The 17,666-nt window shown below is 44.7% G+C and overlaps 1 protein-coding gene across 16 annotated transcripts in view; it reads left to right on the top strand.

Annotated features, from left to right (window-relative positions):
• The window catches only part of RBMS1 (RNA binding motif single stranded interacting protein 1), a 239,176-nt gene that overhangs the window by 212,729 nt on the left and 8,781 nt on the right, over nucleotides 1-17,666 (top strand). For 4 of the 16 annotated variants that reach the window (XM_051849537.3, XM_051849535.3, XM_051849536.3 and 1 more), the window contains exons 7-11: nucleotides 12,742-12,857; nucleotides 14,010-14,059; nucleotides 14,177-14,270; nucleotides 16,580-16,627; nucleotides 17,525-17,575. In XM_051849537.3, the coding sequence (XP_051705497.1) occupies nucleotides 12,742-12,857; nucleotides 14,010-14,059; nucleotides 14,177-14,270; nucleotides 16,580-16,627; nucleotides 17,525-17,575 (359 nt within the window). The remainder of the gene's footprint in view (nucleotides 1-12,741; nucleotides 12,858-14,009; nucleotides 14,060-14,176; nucleotides 14,271-16,579; nucleotides 16,628-17,524; nucleotides 17,576-17,666) is intronic. The other 12 variants (XM_070070768.2, XM_070070766.2, XM_070070767.2 and 9 more) reach the window with 3 other exon arrangements.

Below are 17,666 nucleotides of genomic sequence, written 5' to 3' on the forward strand. Positions count from 1 at the left end.
TGGATTGGAAGAAGAGCAGCTGGGACATGAACCGGTGCCCATGTGGGAAGCCAGCGCTGCAGATAAAGGCTTAGCCTCCTGTGCCAGTGCTGGCTCCCTTCCCTGCTTTCATGGGCTGGGTCCACACTGCTATATTTGGTACCACTGGTTCCTCCTTGCTGTGTCCTCCCTCGGCTCTGCTACTCCTCTCTAGTTTTTTCTCATCTCGGATTACTTTGTGGATTTGTTTCATTTATCTACTCTTAGTTGTTCGTGTTTTCCTGCATTCCACTTTGGGCTCACAATTGCAATGGATTTCATCCATTCTCAAGATTCTACCTGTGACTTATATTTAGACAACCCTTGACATTAAGCGCTCCAGCCTGGTTTTGCCTTCAGGTTTCAGGCTGCTTGGCCTCATTCACTTTCAGTTCATCCTCAACTCAACTGTTTCCCCTTCCCATCTGATCCTGCTGTGCCCTCTTCTTGTCCTTATCAGTGGAACCAGTGTCCACCCAGGCACCTGAGTGAGAAACCTGGGCTCCCCGCACCTTCTTCCCTTCACCTTTCATATCAAAGAATCATGCCAGGCCTTGCATTTTCCTTCTGATTCCATCTAGAATCTACTTTCTCCCTCCATTTCTCCTGCCGCTGCCTGGTTTAACCCATATGGTCTCATGCCCAGGCCATCGCAGCAGCCTCCGGATGGCCTGCCCTACCTAGTCTTGCTTCTTTCTGATGTCCTCCTGGACTGGCCAGAGAGATTTGGATACAACATCTTCGTCTGTATCACTTTACAGCTAAAACTGCCCCCTCCCCTAGCCAAGATGGGTCAGTGAAGGCAGAGTGACTGCAGCTTTTGCCCACTTCAGGCCTTTGTCCTTCCGTTTCCTGCCCTCCTGCTGATCCTCTTCCAGTAGCAAACCCCGGTGCTGTGCCAGCACACCCTGTTGCATCATTTCTCTTTTTTTCCCCTCTTGTGGTTTCCAGTGCCTCTCATCCTTCGGGTTCCCTTTAACCAGGCTGCCTCTGACTCAGCAGCGATAGAGCACCCTGAAGACACCCATCCTCATTACAGCACTGAACAAACTAGAAGCTCCTGAAGGCAGAAACTATTTCTCATCTCTTTTATGTTTGTGCTGAGGACAGTGCTTGAGCCATACTGAGCCGCAGCGAATGTTTGTTGGTCTTGGGAAATTTTCACTGTACTACGACAACAACTTAAAAGCTAGCATATGGGATAGAAGAAATGAAATGCCTTTGGACTTGGAGCCAGGCACCAGCCTGTTGCCTGCCAGCGGGGAGGCAGTTTTGAGATTTAGAGCCCCCTCCCCTTGCTTTGAGGGGGAGGTACTGCAGTTGTTAAAATGGGGGAATGAGAAAAAGTCCCAGACACCTCCTCCATCTTTAGCTGCCGTGACACACGCACCGTGCTGATTCGTCAGCAAGGCATCCTCAGTCCTTAGGACCATGACAGCTCACAGCCCCACCTGCTCGCCTCTCTCCCAGCAGGTCCTAGGGGTATGGCTGGGGCCTCACCTTGTGTTGGATACAAGTCTGGAGAAGGAGCCTTTCACTGCGCCACTCCACCCCCTGCTGGCCAGAGTCTGAGGTTGGATGGGCCCTGTCCACAGGACTGACCTGAAATCCTCATGCAGCGGGGAGCAGGCCCCGTGCTTATCCCTGAACTCAGCAGAAACCAGTGTAGCGAGTGCTCACAGCAAAACCGAGAGGAGCGCAAGACGAGCCTCGGATGCTCTCTGCTAGCGTGACAGGGTACCTCCCCGCGTTTCATATGCAAAAACAGAGAGCACTGGAGTGAACAGATTCAGGGAGGTGAACATGAAAGGCAGGTGGGGCCCAGCCTCTAGGACGTGAGCACAGAGGCCACATAGAATATTTATCCCGGGTTTTCACACTGGAGAGATAAGAAGGCGTTGAGGTATTTTGAAATCAGATTAATTGCAGCCCAAAGTCACTGAAGCGAGTTTCTGCAAGGCTGTGCGTGCGTTCCCCGTGTTCAGTTCTCAGGCTGCTGTGGCTCCAAGGTTCCATCTTTAACTGAATGACTGACGGTTACCATTAGGGATTCACTTTCATTTTCTGCACCCAGTTGAGTTTCCATTTCATAGAGAAACTAATTTGTCAGTATGCGCAGTACCACAGGCTACACTTGATCTTGTAATACTGAAACCCGACAACACGCTGTTTCTGTGGCTGTAGCTGAGGACGAGCGACCTACAGGCACAAGTGTGGGAGCATAAAATACGAGACCTAGAAGTACTCTACTGTCAGAAAGGGAGCCTACGCAGAGGGCTTCCTTTTTGGTTTGGTTTTGTTGTTGTTGTTTTAAGATAGTTTTGTTTTCCTACCAAGAGGACTTGAAAGAAAAAGAAATGGTTCAAACTTCTACTGAAGGCTAGGGAGCAATGTCATAGGCGGTAGCCTCCTGTAAACCTACCCTCCAGGCCACTGAGTGCAGCATCTGTGCCCAGCTGCTGTCTTGTTGGCTGCTTCTGTGCCATCCATCGGGACCACCAAGCCGTGGTCCCTTTCAAGAGCTGCTCAGCCACCTCCCGGTGACCCGTTTGCCTTCCCAGCTCTGTCTTGCATGAGACAAGTCCAGGAAGGGGAAACAGCCGGGGCACGTTTGTTCTGCTGTCATGTCGGTCTGGGATGCGCTCTTCCAGTTCGCTGAATGAAGGGGATCCCAGGGGTCACAGACTGAGGTTGGACAGTTTCCTTTCTTCTTCCAAAGGACGCCGTGGCCATGCCATGGAGCGGTTTTCTTTGAAGTGGGTTCACGGACTGTCGGCCTCTGTGCCACTGCAGGTGATAGGGGAGAGTTTCTTCCAAGTTGTGCCAAGTGACAAATGGGGCGTAAGAAACAGACGAGGTCTTCTTCCCGAGGACAGGGCCGCGGCCTGTGCGGTTTTTGCAGCTAAGCCATCCTCGTTGCTCTGGGTCACACGTCACCGAGCGCCACTTTGGCATGCCCCACGATCATTCCTCTGTATAGTCCTGGTTCTCGTCTCAACCAGATTGCAGGTTCTGCGGAGGCAGGAGCTGTGTGTGATTTTCATTGTGCGCGAGGCCCAGGAAGCCAGTGCGGCACCCTTCAAGCAGAGCTCATCCCAGCAGTCGTGGCTAGAGGGAGGGCCTTTGGGGTACCTTTGTGCATGTAAGTGAGAATAAAGTGTCCTTAGGCATGTGTGTTGGAAACGTACAGCGTAGAACTCAGAAGGACACTGTTGCATGGAATTCCAGTTCTCCCCGAAACAAGTGCATTTAGACTTGCGCACCCGCAGAGAATCTGGAACAGGTTCCAGGTCTCTGGACTTATTTTTCCCTTTTCTTCTCCACGTGAGAATTGTCTCTGAGAACCTGTTTATTGGATGCTGCTCTCTCCTCGCATCCCACCTGAACAGCTACTCCATAATCCCAGTTTCTCTGGGGAGTGCACGTGATTACTGTCCACAGAACCAGATGAGCAACAGAAACACTGTCAGGCAAGGGCAAATTGAATGGGCCTCCACTCTGGGGTTTAAATAATGCAGGCTCGTTGCGAGGCAGACATAACATTTCACAAATACAGTCAGAGGATGGTTTATTTAATGATGCAAGATGTTTAGCTGGCATAAGCAGAATTACCCAGGATGGTTCCTGTCAGAGTGCTTGGATTCTTGCACGGCTGGCGATTTGCCTGTGACGCTGGAGCCAAGTGCAGGAAAGGAGCCTGCAATACACACAGGCCCCAGAAGACGCACTCCAAAAAATGAACCGACCTAAGGAGATCAGCTCTGTGTGTGTGTGTTTGGTCACCTCTCATGTGCCACCTATACCCTTTCCACACAGTGTGGCAGGTGGCACGGCTGGGTCCGCCCCATACCTGACCCTGGGAATGGTGCTTCGTGGAGACGTAGTTGTAGTTCTATAAAAAAAGCTAACAGACCACATTGTAAATTCTAATGTGATTTGTTTTCTGAAATGCTTTTTTTTTAACTTTTATTTAATGAATATAAATTTCCAAAGTACAGCTTATGGATTACAATGGGTTCCCTCCCCCCCCCAATAACTTCCATCTCACCCGCAACCCTCCCCTTTCCCGCTCCCTCTCCCCTTCCATTCACATCAAGATTCATTTTCAATTCTCTTTATATACAGAAGATCAGTTTAGCATATATTAACTAAAGATTTCAACAGTTTGCACCCACACAGAAACACAAAGTGAAAATACTGTTTGAGTACTAGTTATAGCATTAAATCACAATGTACAGCACATTAAGGACAGAGATCATACATGAGGAGTAAGTGCACAGTGACTCCTGTTGTTGACTTAACAAATTGACACTCTTGTTTATGGTGTCAGTAATCTCCCTAGGCTCTTGTCATGAGTTGCCAAGGCTATGGAAGCCTTTTGAGTTTGCCGACTCTGACCATATTTAGATCAAGGTCGTAGTCAAAGTGGAAGTTCTCTCCTCCCTTCAGAGAAAGGTACCTCCTTCTTTGATGACCTATTCTTTTCACTGGGATCTCACTCGCGGAGATCTTTGATTTAGGTGGTTTGTTGTTGTTTTGTGTTTGTTTGTTTTTTTTGTTTTTTGTTTTTTGTTTTTTGTTTTTTTTTTGCCAGAGTGTCTTGGCTTTCCATGCCTGAAATCCTCTCATGGGCTTTTCAGCCAGAGCCACATGCCTTAAGGGCTGATTCTGAGGCCAGAGTGCTGTTTAGGACATCCGCCATTCTATGAGTCTGCTGTGTATCTCGCTTCCCATGTTGGATCGTTCTTTCCCTTTTTTATTCTATCGGTTAGTATTTTCAGACACTAGTCTTGTTTGTGTGATCCCTTTGACTCTTAGACCTATCATTATGATCAATTGTGAACAGAAATTGATCACTGGGACTAGTGAGATGGCATTGGTACATGCCACCTTGATGGGATTGAATTGGAATCCCCTGGTATGTTTCTAATTCTACCGTTTGGGGCAAGTCAGCTTGAGCATGTCCCAAATTGTACATCTCTTCCCTCTCTTATTCCCACTCTTATATTTAACAGTGATCATTTTTCAGTTAAGTTTCAACACTTAAGAATAACTGTGTATTAATTACAGAATTCAACCAATACAATTAAGTAGAACAAACAAACAAACAAAAAAAAATACTAAGAGAGAGAACGTATTAAGTAACCGAGCACCAAAAAGGAAACCTGTTAAAATGAAATGAACACTATGAGAAACGGTGATTTGATCAGCCCTTGCCCTGACTCTTGATGAACAACTTAATACGTTATCCCTCTTAGTATTTTTTTGTTTGAAATGCTTTAAAATCCTATGCTTTCGTGTCTGATGTTACCATATTTTAAAAGAAACTGTCTTATAGCAGATGCTTCTTTAAATGTATAATATCGTTTGTTGGAAAAAGAATTGCTTATAATTCATTCCCCACCCAGTCCTTTGTGTTCCCCTGAAATAGGTGGGATATTGTTCTGTATCTGGACTGACCTTGGATTTGAGTGCTGGCTGGGTTATAGTAAGTCAGGTGGGCTTGGAACATCCCTAACCAGGGTTTAAGAACCTATGGCTTCTTTTTGAGACACCCTACATGTGTTCCATAGTGGTTTTCAATAACTCCCTCAACGTGAGCTGGATAAACATGCCATCCTGGGAAGATAGTGGGCCGGCAGTTTCTACATAGTGAACGCTAGAACCAGGGATGGCAAGGTGCAGTTGTGTAGAACTGGTGACCACATCAGGAGAATTTGTCCAGGCGGGAACACTGTGACCACCATCACGACTCAGGGATTTGTCTAACAATGCTCTCCCAGGACCTGCCTAGACCAGCAGAACGTCTGGGAGACTCATGCATGTGGGCTGTTGGCTGGCGCTCTCCTAGAGCTGCACATGTCCTTGGCACTGCCTGCTAGACACCCTCGCCTCACCCCCAGCCCCCCAGGACAAAGGCCAGCAGTGTGCTCGGGGCCGCAGGAGACAGTGCGGCCACCCATCCCTCTTTGGGCCTCTCCATGACATTAGTGGAGTCTGAATGAGTCCCCGTGTGTTGAGAGCAGAAGAGTTTGAAAAGAAGTGTCCACTCGCTGGGATTAGGAGTGTCTATGCAATCCCCATTGCTGTGCCGGTGTCGTGTGCGTGTCGGCTGTTGGCAGACTGCAGCCAAGGACTTGAGCTGCTTTTACATCAGCTTTCTGCGCTCCTCTGACTTCTTTGATCGGGTGTGTGCCCAGCAGGCCTGACCCACCCATTGCAGAGCTCTCCGACTGCAGTGACAGTGTCCCATGCCAGGAGGCAGCAAAGGGCGTGTTTACATGACAAATTACCACTCTAGTAAAGACCTGGAGGTTTTTCCATGGGGTTTTATTGCCCATTTTGGTGTGTTTGTCTTAGGCACTGTTACTCATACAGCCAGAAAATGTTGGCAGCTCTGCAACAAAAGGAGCACAGCCTTCCATGTCAGGAGTTCCACATCCATGGGTTCACCCAACCTGGGATCAAAAATGCTCAAAAAACACTGTGTACGTACTGCACATGTCTGCAGCTTCGTGTCTTGTCCTTATTTCATAAACAGCTTACATAGCATTTACACTGTCTTCAGGATTCTAAGTAACCCAGAGATGACTTAAAGTGCACGGAGGGCTCCATGGGTTATCTGTACATACTGCACCATCTTCTAGAAGGTGCTGCAGCCTTCATGGATTTTATTATCTACATCCTAGAACTGAGCCCCCATGGATACACCACAGGGTGAGTGTAGGTGAGGACACAAGCGATGATCCTGGTGCCTTCAGGATGGTGCGGGCCTCCCTGTGCAGCTGCAGTCTCTGGTCGTATGATGGAACAGGTCCACATGTCACACTGTGGGATGTGGCCGTCAGGGGCCACGCTGAGTAGCAGCCCCAGCTCTGAGTGGACAGGGGGCAAGGGTAGTCTCACAGAGCCAAGGCTCAGACTCATTCTCTACTGTGGAAGGGAAGGGTAGTTTTTAGAAAGGGACAAGGAACCACAGCTGGAGAGCTGCCAGCATGTCAGGCCCATACGCTTTGGGGGCCACAGCAGGTCCAGGTTTTATACCCTTTCACTCTCAGGTTCTGCCAGTAAGGAATGATAAACAGCGGAGAACAGTTTTGCCCAATCGTAAGGATCCTAGGTGCAAGATGTGAGTGTTGCTGTGAAAGTTTTCTAAAAGACATAAACTTCATCCCTAAAAATAATTGGAACATTTCTTCACCGTGTGAGAAGACAGCAGCCCTAGCTAGCTCATTATTAAATTTTACAGAATCCAATCCCGTGGAAAACATGCCAGTCCCTACAAATATTTGTGACTTCTGAGCCACAGCTCCTGCTCCTGCGAACTTCTAATAATTTGAAAGCAAGATGAGCAACTAATTAAAAAATTTTGAGCTCCCCAATTATAGTAATAGTTATACTAACTGATATTCATTGAGTACTTCATATGTGACTTGTAAATGAGGGAGGTACTATCCCCATTTCAAAGACTATGAAACCAAAGACATTGAATGATTGTCCTGGAGTCACCAGCTAGTAAATTTCAAACCCAGAGAGACTCATCTTGAGCCAGTGTTCTAACCACTACACAATACAACCACCAATATAGCAGTTGGTACTGGAGTTAAAAAGATAAATAAGATACAGATGTTCATACATTGATAGTTATAAAGAACCTGTACATGAACCCTTTGCAAATAAAACATGATATAAACAAAATAGTCCTGCAACAAGGTAGGGGATGGTCTACCACATACAGTAGAAGAAAAGAACCTATCATTGCTAATGTTTAGAGCAATTGTACCTACATAGACTTAGAAACGAGGTACATGGGGGCATTGAGTTTTTGTTTTCTGTTTATTATGACTTTAATATTGTTAAATCATTTTTTGATGCATAGTCCTTCTTTGTTGGATTGAAAAGTGAGACGAGGCGGAGGAGAGTTCTATTAAGAATTAAAAACTCAACAGAAACGAAGCTGTTGCACAAATACACTGCACTCCTCGCTGTTTCCACAGACTGAAGGGGAGGCGGATGCACTAGACAGGGACGGGAAAGGGAGACCAACACCTAACAAAATAGCCCAGGTAGAAGAGCATCCAGGGAGGGAAACTGTAGCCGAGCCTGGTGGTTGAGTGGGACAGCAGAGTTAAGTTACAGAGAGAGTGTGTGCACAGAAAGTGGGTGTTTATTGGATCCTTGGTGTTTTTTTTTTTTTTTTTTAAGAGCTCCAAATAGTTCCTTGCATGTTGTTAGTTGAGGAATTTTCAGAGTAGCCATGCTATCAGAACCACAGCTAATTCCAATTGCTGAGTGGCCTGGGTTTCAAAAAGTGATGGAAAAGTTTCTTTCGAGGGCAGTTTACATTTTATAGGGTGTTGATTGGCTTAAAATACTGCATACCTAGAAAACACGAGTTGGGGAGTAGCGATTTCTGCAGCCGTGACTGCCGTCAGCATCTACAGAACAGGTACGGAGCCCACGCGGGGGAAAGGGTCTGTTCTGTGCCACGGGGCCTGGAGCCCTGGGTTATATCAGCCAGCAGGACTTGCAGGAGAGCAAATCACGAGCCGCCCTGCTTCCTCAAAGCGTGCATTCTAGAAGTGATTTTTTAGTCTGAATTCAAGGGTACTTCAAAAAGTGTGTGGAAATGCAACTTGAAGATGTTTTTGGTACCAAAAGTTGTTGAGATCCGTGAGTAGTTTTCACACTATACATGCCTTTGATGAATTTTGAAGTTCAAAATACTTTTTACATCAGATGTCTTTGAATTCCATTTTTCATGAGCTTTCTGCAGCACCCTTGTGTCCAGGACAGACTTTTAAGCCCACATGAGCATAGCGCTGGAGCCTCAGAAGATAGGTAAGGAAAATGCTTGGTGTACAGCAAGTCATTATGGGCATCACCCATGTGACGCGCAGTGTCTTAGGGCTGTGAGTGTCGTCAGTACTGCACACCATCAGGCATTTGTAAAACATCTTTCTCTCGCAAAGCTCTATGGAGGGCACATTGGAGAATCCAGCAAGGCTGCTAGATGGTTGTCAGTGGTCTAAAACATTTTAGATCAGTGTTTACATGTGTGGTGTCGCCGAGGGCTTTGAACAAACGCTCCAGGTAACACTCCAGCTGTCGAGCTTTTGGAAGTCCAGGTTCCTGTTGGCCTGGTGAGGGTGATGAGGAGGAGAGTCTGCCACGAGAGCTCCTCCACAGGTGCAGCGTAACCTTTACAGATCCAGAAGGTCATGATCAGCTACGGGGAAGTTCAGCCTAGGTATTCTGCCCGTTAGGCAACACTGACAAGGGGGTAGTTCATACAGTTTTTCTGTCACTTGAATGTGGGTATTTATCTTAAGTCACTCATCATTTGTCAAAATTCTTTGCAGCTGTTGTTGTTACACAATAAAGCAGAGTTGCTATCTTGGGAAGGGATCTCTGAAAACTGATTAGCTGTTACATATTTTTTAATTTATATGGCAATTCCTTTTCCATGTGTCAGGCCTCCAATATTTCCCTTCCGAAAAGCAACCCAAGAGGCCAGCTGCCGTGTCCCTCATGCAGAAGAGGCTGGCATCATACAGGTTCTTCCAAGTTCTCAACCTGCCACCTGTGTGTCAGCTCCAAAGGCAAACGAGGAACCACCCCAGTTTGGCAGAAGGCACAGGAGCTGCTGCTCAAATGAGGGGATCTCGTTTCTCACACGCCCTTAAAAATGAGTGAGTGGGCCATGACACAGGACGTGGGGTTCTGTGTTCCGACCCAGCAGTCTTGTTGAAGTCAGCTAACCTTTGCCCAGCAGCCTCCTAAAGGCCACATGAGTATCAGTTACAAGAAGGCAGGCCTTTCTGCCGCCGACAGTACCTGGAAATTTCTTCAGCCTCTACAGTTTGCTTCCCTAGAGCACACAGAAATAAGTCCTGAAGACCTCACAGGGCTACTCTGCTTCTGATACTGTCACCCAGGGCACCAGCAGCCACTGTAGAAGTGCAGCTGCTCCTGCGTCACAAGTATTTTGCTTCTGGGTAACATTTTTATTAGAAACCTCTAAATGCTATCGACAGTGTTCTGTCCCATAAGTGAGCACATGGCTGTCCTAAGACGTGGTTCACTCTCATCCTGCTTAAGCTAAATGCCCCGTGAAAGCAGGGACCCTGTTTTATCAACCACTGTACACCCTGCTTGTGTGATTGTGGCACATACAGGACACATACTCGATACAAATTTCACCTGCTAAATGGACCAAAGAAAAATTTTAATACAGGAAAGAAGCAGTTAGTATTTGATATTGCCACACATGGAATACTGGGACACTCCCATTTCCTTGAAACAAGGGGCCTGCAGCTATCTGAAAAAGGTGTCATTTCTATCGGCTCTCATTGTTTAAAATGAAACAGTAGCTTTCCTAGGACAGGGGACACTGCCAGCATACAGACTGTTTTAACTACATACCATTTTTGCTTATGGAGGAAACAATCTTAATGACAGCATAAAATCATGGAGTAGTTAGAATTCATTTTTCAAAGATTTAACTACGTCTGTTCCAGTTGTTTCACTTTAAATGATACATTTGCAAACATGTCAGCACTCACTTGTTTACCTCATTGTCATGTATTTTCAGCAGGCTTTGTTGTCGCTTAGGATTTCTTTATCTTGAGTGGGCAGAGTGCAGATGAATGAAAAATGTGATAGGACTACGTTGAGCTTCGGCGCACATCAGGGAGGCATTGCCTACATCCATCCACACCTGGAGCAGTGAACTTCCAGAGCGGGGAGGGAACCAGTGCAACCAGTGGATGGGAAGAGCGCTCTGTAAATCTTTCAAATCACTCATTTTAAAAAAGGTTTTTATTTGAAAGATTTTGGTTTTTTTTTTTTTAAGTGTCATCAGGGATGCAAAAGATTTCATTCCATTTCATTTATTTGGTTTGCCTTCTGTGACTTTTGGTGAAAGCAGAAATTTTCAAAAGTCAACACCTGTTTTCTGAAAAGGCAAGTAGTGTAGTTTATGGTCTGGGCATTGGCCCCTAGTCCTTTTTTCATCACCAACACTTACCCTTTAAAAAAAAAAAAAAACTTATTTGAACGAGAGCATTAGAGAGGTAAAAAGAGAGAGATCTTCCATCTGCTGGTTCACTGCAGCAGTTGGGGCTGGGCCAGGCCAAAGCCAGGAGCCAGGAACTTCTTCCTGATCTCCCACATGGGTGCAGGGGGCAAGCACCTGGGCCGTCTTCTGCTGCTTTCCTAGGACACAAGCTGGCACCCGTGTGGGATGCTGGTGTCCCAGGAGGTGGTTTTACCAACTGTGCCACTATGCCTTAAATTGAAGTTCCGTGTATAGGAAAGCCCAGCGTGTGCTGGGGGAGCTGGCGTGAGGCGACGCGCTCACCAGCACCCAACATTTTCGCTCTTAGCTCCTGGGACCCATAGTACAGTTTCCATTCAGAAGTGAGCTCACAACTAGCCCATCCCTCTGGGTTGGTTCATACTCGGGAGGAAAAAAAGGGGTTCCAGCTGCAGCCTAGCCAGCTCCCCAAGAAAGACTTACTGTGAGTATTTGTTCTGTTGGCAAAGAAGTGTTGAGAGACACTTTAACTTCTACCCTGTGATTAGTGGGTGGGTAGTAATGATATAAAAGAAGAGATGAATTAGGATAATAAGAGGCAGAGGAGACAAGAGTGAATTTTCCACAAATAATGTTTTTCTCTTCATGGTTATTTAACTTTGAAAGCAGTGATGATGGTTGTATGGTAAACAAAGGATGAAATGTGGGAACCAGACAGGAAGGTGTGAGCGCCTTTATTGCATTAACTGGAAGAGGACAGGAAAATGCACAGCCCTCGGGGACACACTGTGGTTTCCTCTACAGCAAAGCAAAGGAAAAGGAAAACTCCAGAGTGCCCCAGGGTGCTGTACTTCCCTCTTTTTCTTAATCCTAATGGACAGATCGCCTTTACGCTCTCCACATCTTTTGCTTTCCTGTGTTCGTTTCTTGGATTCTCTGCGGCTCATTTTCTGAGAGGGAGATGTCGTAAAGCAACACCCAGTGGAATGATGAAAGGCATAGAACGAAACGGTTCATCAGGGTGGCCAGGTGTTTCCAGCTTTTCCCCAGCAGATGAGATCTGCTTGCATCCAGGTGTTGATTCAGCCAGGGTGTAGTAAGAACCTACAGAGGGCCAGCCTCTCACGCAAGGCGAAACCCACCGGGTCACTGGCCCCCTCAGGCTCACTTCTAGAGGGGGAAAGAGATGGAAACCAGTAATCACACTCGCCTGTCTTTCTGAATTTGGGGAATAAAGACATGGTGTCAGACTTACCAAGGGGCTTGTCTGTAGTAGAGGCCCAGAGCTTTCTGCCCTGGGGAGGGAGGCGGCGTACTGCTATCTGCATGTGGTGGTGCTGGTGACTGTGAGAGGTGGAACTGGAGTGGGCCCAGAGTAAAGGGAAGTGTCTGCACAGAAAAAAGCACAGAGCGAATTGAAGGATTCTTTTGCTTCCTCAGAGTAGTTCTTTAAATGATTTCATTAAACTCTGGTCTGGAAATAACAGCCAGTGTGCTATTCTGTGCTGTGTTTTTCACTAGTGGGTAAGTTTATAAGGATCTGAGTTAACTTCTGCCTTAAAGTGTTCTATCAATTCCCACATAGCCCTAACACTGCTCCTATTAAAAAAAGAAATCCAATTACATTTTGTCATCCACACACACATAGAATTGTGGTTTCATATTGGTTTTCCCTGTTTGCTCAGCTCCTACAGAGCCGTTATTGTGTAAGTTTGCGGATGGAGGACAGAAGAAAAGACAGAACCCAAACAAATACATCCCTAATGGAAGAGCATGGCATAGAGAAGGAGAGGTGAGACTTGTAAGTCCTTTCTTGAAACTTTAGTGTGGGTGTGTAGTCCGGGAAGTCACATGCACGGTTGCACCAAAGGCATCTTGATTTGGCTGCTGCGCTTCTGAAAACAGTAGGCGCCTAAGTGAAACCTGCCTGCTGGTATGTTAAAATCCAGTGATGTCACGGTGCAGGCACTTGGCATAGTGGTTAGGATCCAGCTTGGGATGTCCCAATCCCATACTGAATGCCCTCATTCAAGTGCCAGCCGCACTCCCAATTCTACCTTGCTGCAAATGCAAGCACCTTGAGCAGCAGCCTGTGATGGCTTAAGTAGCTGGAACAGCTCCTGCCACCCAAGTGGAAGATCCAGGACCAGCCCTGGCCATTGCAGCCATTCAGGGGGTGAACCAGTGGATAGCGGTACTCTGACTCTCCCTGCTCCATCTCTGCCTTTCAGATAAAGTCTTAAAAATATTTAAGATTTTAAGTGATACAAGATGAAACTCCTCCCAGTGTGTAGATTGCCAGCAGAGTGTTGCTGTTCCAGATGGGTGGGTAGAACCAGCTAGGTACAAAAGTAAAGGAGCATTCTGAATTGCCCTAAGAAATTCACAAGTGTTTTGGGTTTTTATGTCATGATTTAGACATTAAAATCCTTTAAATGGCTTGATGTTTATAATATCCAGAAATTATCCAAAATACCATCGTTAAAATTAATAGTTTGTCATTGACCCTTTTGTTGCCTCAGTCTATTGACTGAGTTTTCTTCTTAAAAAATTCTTTATAAAATGTTGGGCTTCTACTTCCCCATGTTTATTTTCAGTGAATGGTTATTTAAAAAAAAAAAAAAACAAAAACAACACAACTTAGTGGCCCAAGAATGGGGAAAATGTTTGAGAATCTGTACTGCCCAATGATAGCGTCCCACTAGCCAATTACATACAGCTTTCCGAGCACTGGAAAGGTAGCTATACTGGAGTATATACTGGAGAGGTTGACTTTTCCATTTAATTTTAAATAGCCTCATGTGGCTAAGGGTTACCATATGAAATAGCCCAGGTCTGGAGCTGAATTCTCATTACTGAGGTTGTAATTATTTTTGGCTAACAGAAAGTCACGTAGAATTTTGGAATCATGCCTTTACAGATGAATGTTCACATGTCTTTCTCTTTCCTATAGGCTGGAATGACACTTACTTATGACCCAACTACAGCTGCTATACAGAACGGGTATGTCATAATGCATAATGGCTGAGGGACGGTGTGAAGGTAGAAAATGCCAGACATTTGTTCCATGGTTTATTCTCTTTAAGGATTACTTAATAAAGGCTTTTGTGTTTGTTCTAGATTTTACCCTTCACCATACAGTATTGCTACAAACCGAATGATCACTCAAACTTCTATTACACCCTATATTGCATCTCCTGTATCTGCCTACCAGGTTTGTACCTTTAGGATTCATCAGCAGTGTGACAACATGTGCACCCTGAATCTCTGCTCCATTTTTATGTGTCTTAAAATTTCGAACATTTTATAATGGAATTTAAGTCAAATGTTATGCAGCTTAGATACCCAATTCAGAGTAAGCTGCTTTTCTTACTTGGCAGAGTGACTTACGTGTAGGAGAATGTAAAAGCCAGGGAAAATGGTTGTCAGCTGTGAGTCCTTGGAATCACTGCATTTTAGAATTGGGATGAACCCAAATTGCTCCTCCCCGGCAGAACCTGTCTCAGAAATCCCAAGCTAAGAGAATTACCACTAGGTGGAATACAGCATAGAGCCTACTTTTGCTTTTATTTATTCATCAGTAGATACTGAAAAAAAAAAAAAAAAAAAAAAAAAAACAGGTAGACATGCTACTACACAGATATCTCTATTAAGTACCAGTGTATGACAATGCAGAAGGATTTTGAAGACAAAAAAAATGATGACTGTTTAGGTTCTTTTGCAAGGAAGCTTTACCTTTAAGTTCATTCCCACATTAGAAGCAAAATCTTATTAAGCAGCTTGTTATAACAATGATTTGATTTGATTGCAGGATTAGCTCTCTATTCTCCCTGAACCCATGGTGTTACATGATTTCTTCTCCTCTATCAGAGTACCTCTAACAGGGTTACTGCCTTAGTCCAGACAGGAACATTATAATGGAGTTAAATTGCACACATGTGGGAGTAGAGTTCTCTTTTGTTGACTGTTGGGATCTTGTGTGACTAAACAAAATTTTTATATATTCTTATTTTTAAAACCATTGCATTAGATGTTGTAGTCCTGATTTCCGGGGGTTAGGGGACTGCAATATCTAATCTAGTCACTTATTTTCACGTCTGTGAGCCTCAGTTTCCTCATCTGTAAAATGGGGATAATAAGTTTATCTCATAGACTTCAGGGAGAAGAGCGGAATGAAACTCTTAAGAGCATAGTCAGTATACTTTTAAAATAATGGATTGGCCAGCTTAAACCAGTTCTGTCTAAAAACAAAAACAAAAAAATGGCTTTGAATGAGAGAGAAGCTATCAGAAGTGCTGGAACACTGCAGTACTCTTCAGAGCCTCCCTCACCTTCTAAGGCCTTTTACTCTCCTTGCCTTGAATTGTCACTCATTTTCTCAGGTTGTTAATGTCCCTTATTCTGGTGCTTCTGCCTGCTAGATATAGTAGTCACTCATTTAAGGCCTTTTAATTGTTTTAGACTTAAGATTCCTACTGTTTTTCTTGTCCACATGAGACTCAGTGACGTCTGCTATTTGGCAGATTTTCCCTATTGACAACTTGTATGTCTGATAGTAAAAAATAGACCTCTTTCCTAACTATCTGAACGTGGAAACTCTCCTTTAGACACATGTAAGCACATTGTCAGGCAAGTGAAAGATGATACATATTAATTTATGTTGCTACATATATTATAGCTATGAAAGCATCTCTCTGCCATTTTCTCTCTCTATTCTGAGAGCGATGTACATTTGGTTCACAGAATCATTTCACAAAACAAAGACCAGTGTTGGTAGTGGATCTGATATGGCTCACTGGTAAGAGCGTATTTCAAAGGCCTAATTTCCCCTCCTGGGCAATCGTGCTTCTCTCAGACCCATGTGGACTTTCATTGTATTTACTTGACACTTGGCGCTATCGCATCTCAGACTGATAGCGCAACCCCTTAAGTTTAGTGACCAAATTTGGTCAATGAGTGAGCTTGAAGTGGCCTGTGATCCCCCTTAAACTGTTGGCAGAATGTATTTTGTGTGTCTGCAATTAGTTAGGGGAAAGGGTCTTTCTTTCTTCAGGTATTCCAAAGGATCAATGACCTGCAAGAGGTTACAAACCAATGGCAAAGACTGTATAGAGCATAGATTATTATTCCCATTTTATAATTAGGAAAAATTGAGGAATAGAAATTGACAGCAGCCGATTTGCTGCTTAAGAAGGAAAATTGGATTAGATGTCTTAGCTCCTTAACCCCATAATGCTGTAAGCTATTAAATTATTGAGGCCTCTGAAGCATATGAAAAATGGGACCTCTGGCCCATACTGGGGTCTATAGAAAGCTGCTTGCCTCCCGTGATTTGTCCAGTGAGGGCCCTGTACGACTCTTCTGGGAGTGGGCCTTTCTCCACTAAACCACCCTATGCTTATGCAATTGGAGTTGAGAAATTCACATCTGCAAGAAACCACCAGAACCCCAGTGGGGAAAGGCTACAGTCCAGATAACTGAAATGTTAACAAGGCAGAAGCACTTAACTTTGGTCTGCCTTAGGTGGCAAAGGAAACCAGAGAAAGCAAGTATCGGGGCTCTGCTATCAAGGTAAATCACAATACATTCTTCCCCCATGGCTTTCCCATATCCTCTCTATAGAACCTCTGAAGTTAACAATAGGGGATAAGATACAGGAGGGTTTTGTTGTTAAGAAATTAGAAAATGCAATTTCTTTAATATTACATAGACTCTGGAAAGGTCTGGGCATCGAAAGAAAAAAAAAAAAAAAACTGAGAAGTCTTTGTCTTGAGTGGCTGCCTGTACTCTTTCTTTCCTGCCACCAAACCTGACTCTCGCATTTTATTTTTCACTTCAGAGGGTCTGCTGTTAGATGCCCTTCTGTAGATGTCAAGATCTAGATACCAATGTTTAATTTCCTAAATCTGAACTTCAGATTTTTTATTGCCCCCATTAACTAGAAATTGTTGACCACCATACAAAATTTCTGAAACCTAATAGCGTGGGTATCAAAGAGATTGAATTTGGTTATTCTCATCAAATAAGCACATACTTTAAGGGTTTGTTTCTAATAAGATGTGCTGGTATTAATCCTTATCCATCTGTATTCCTAAAGCACCTAGCTCATACTTGATTTTAATACTTTGTACTAATTTATTTGAGTTGTTTACTTGCCCATCTCCCTTGCCTTGACAGTAAATTTCTCCAGGGTGGGACCCTTGTCTTACTCATTTTCCCTCTTTGGTGCCTGATACTTAGTAAATACTTCTTGAGTGGGCAAATAGAAATTGGTTCTAAATGATCATTTCATCCCATTCAGAGTGACCGGTTTGCCAAGAATTCTAACTGCCTTCATCTTTTTAATCATTGATAGTATTGTTTCCTTATTTTCCTTCTGTAGACTTTAACATGACTAAAAGAGATGTAGAGAAGTAACTAAGCCTTGCAATGTGCATCAGTATTTCTTTCATATACTCCCTTTTCCAGGTGCAAAGTCCTTCTTGGATGCAACCTCAACCATATATTCTCCAGCACCCTGTAAGTTTTTCATCTTAATCACTTTGTGCTTCGCCAGTAAGCGGTGTATCTGTAGTCTCGGTTCTCCAAAGGAGGTGTAGGGTTTATGAAA

The sequence above is a fragment of the Oryctolagus cuniculus genome, chromosome 3 (assembly GCF_051225735.1).
Source record: "Oryctolagus cuniculus isolate XC-2025 breed Fujian yellow rabbit chromosome 3, ASM5122573v1, whole genome shotgun sequence".
In the NCBI taxonomy this organism is placed as follows: Eukaryota; Metazoa; Chordata; class Mammalia; order Lagomorpha; family Leporidae; genus Oryctolagus; species Oryctolagus cuniculus.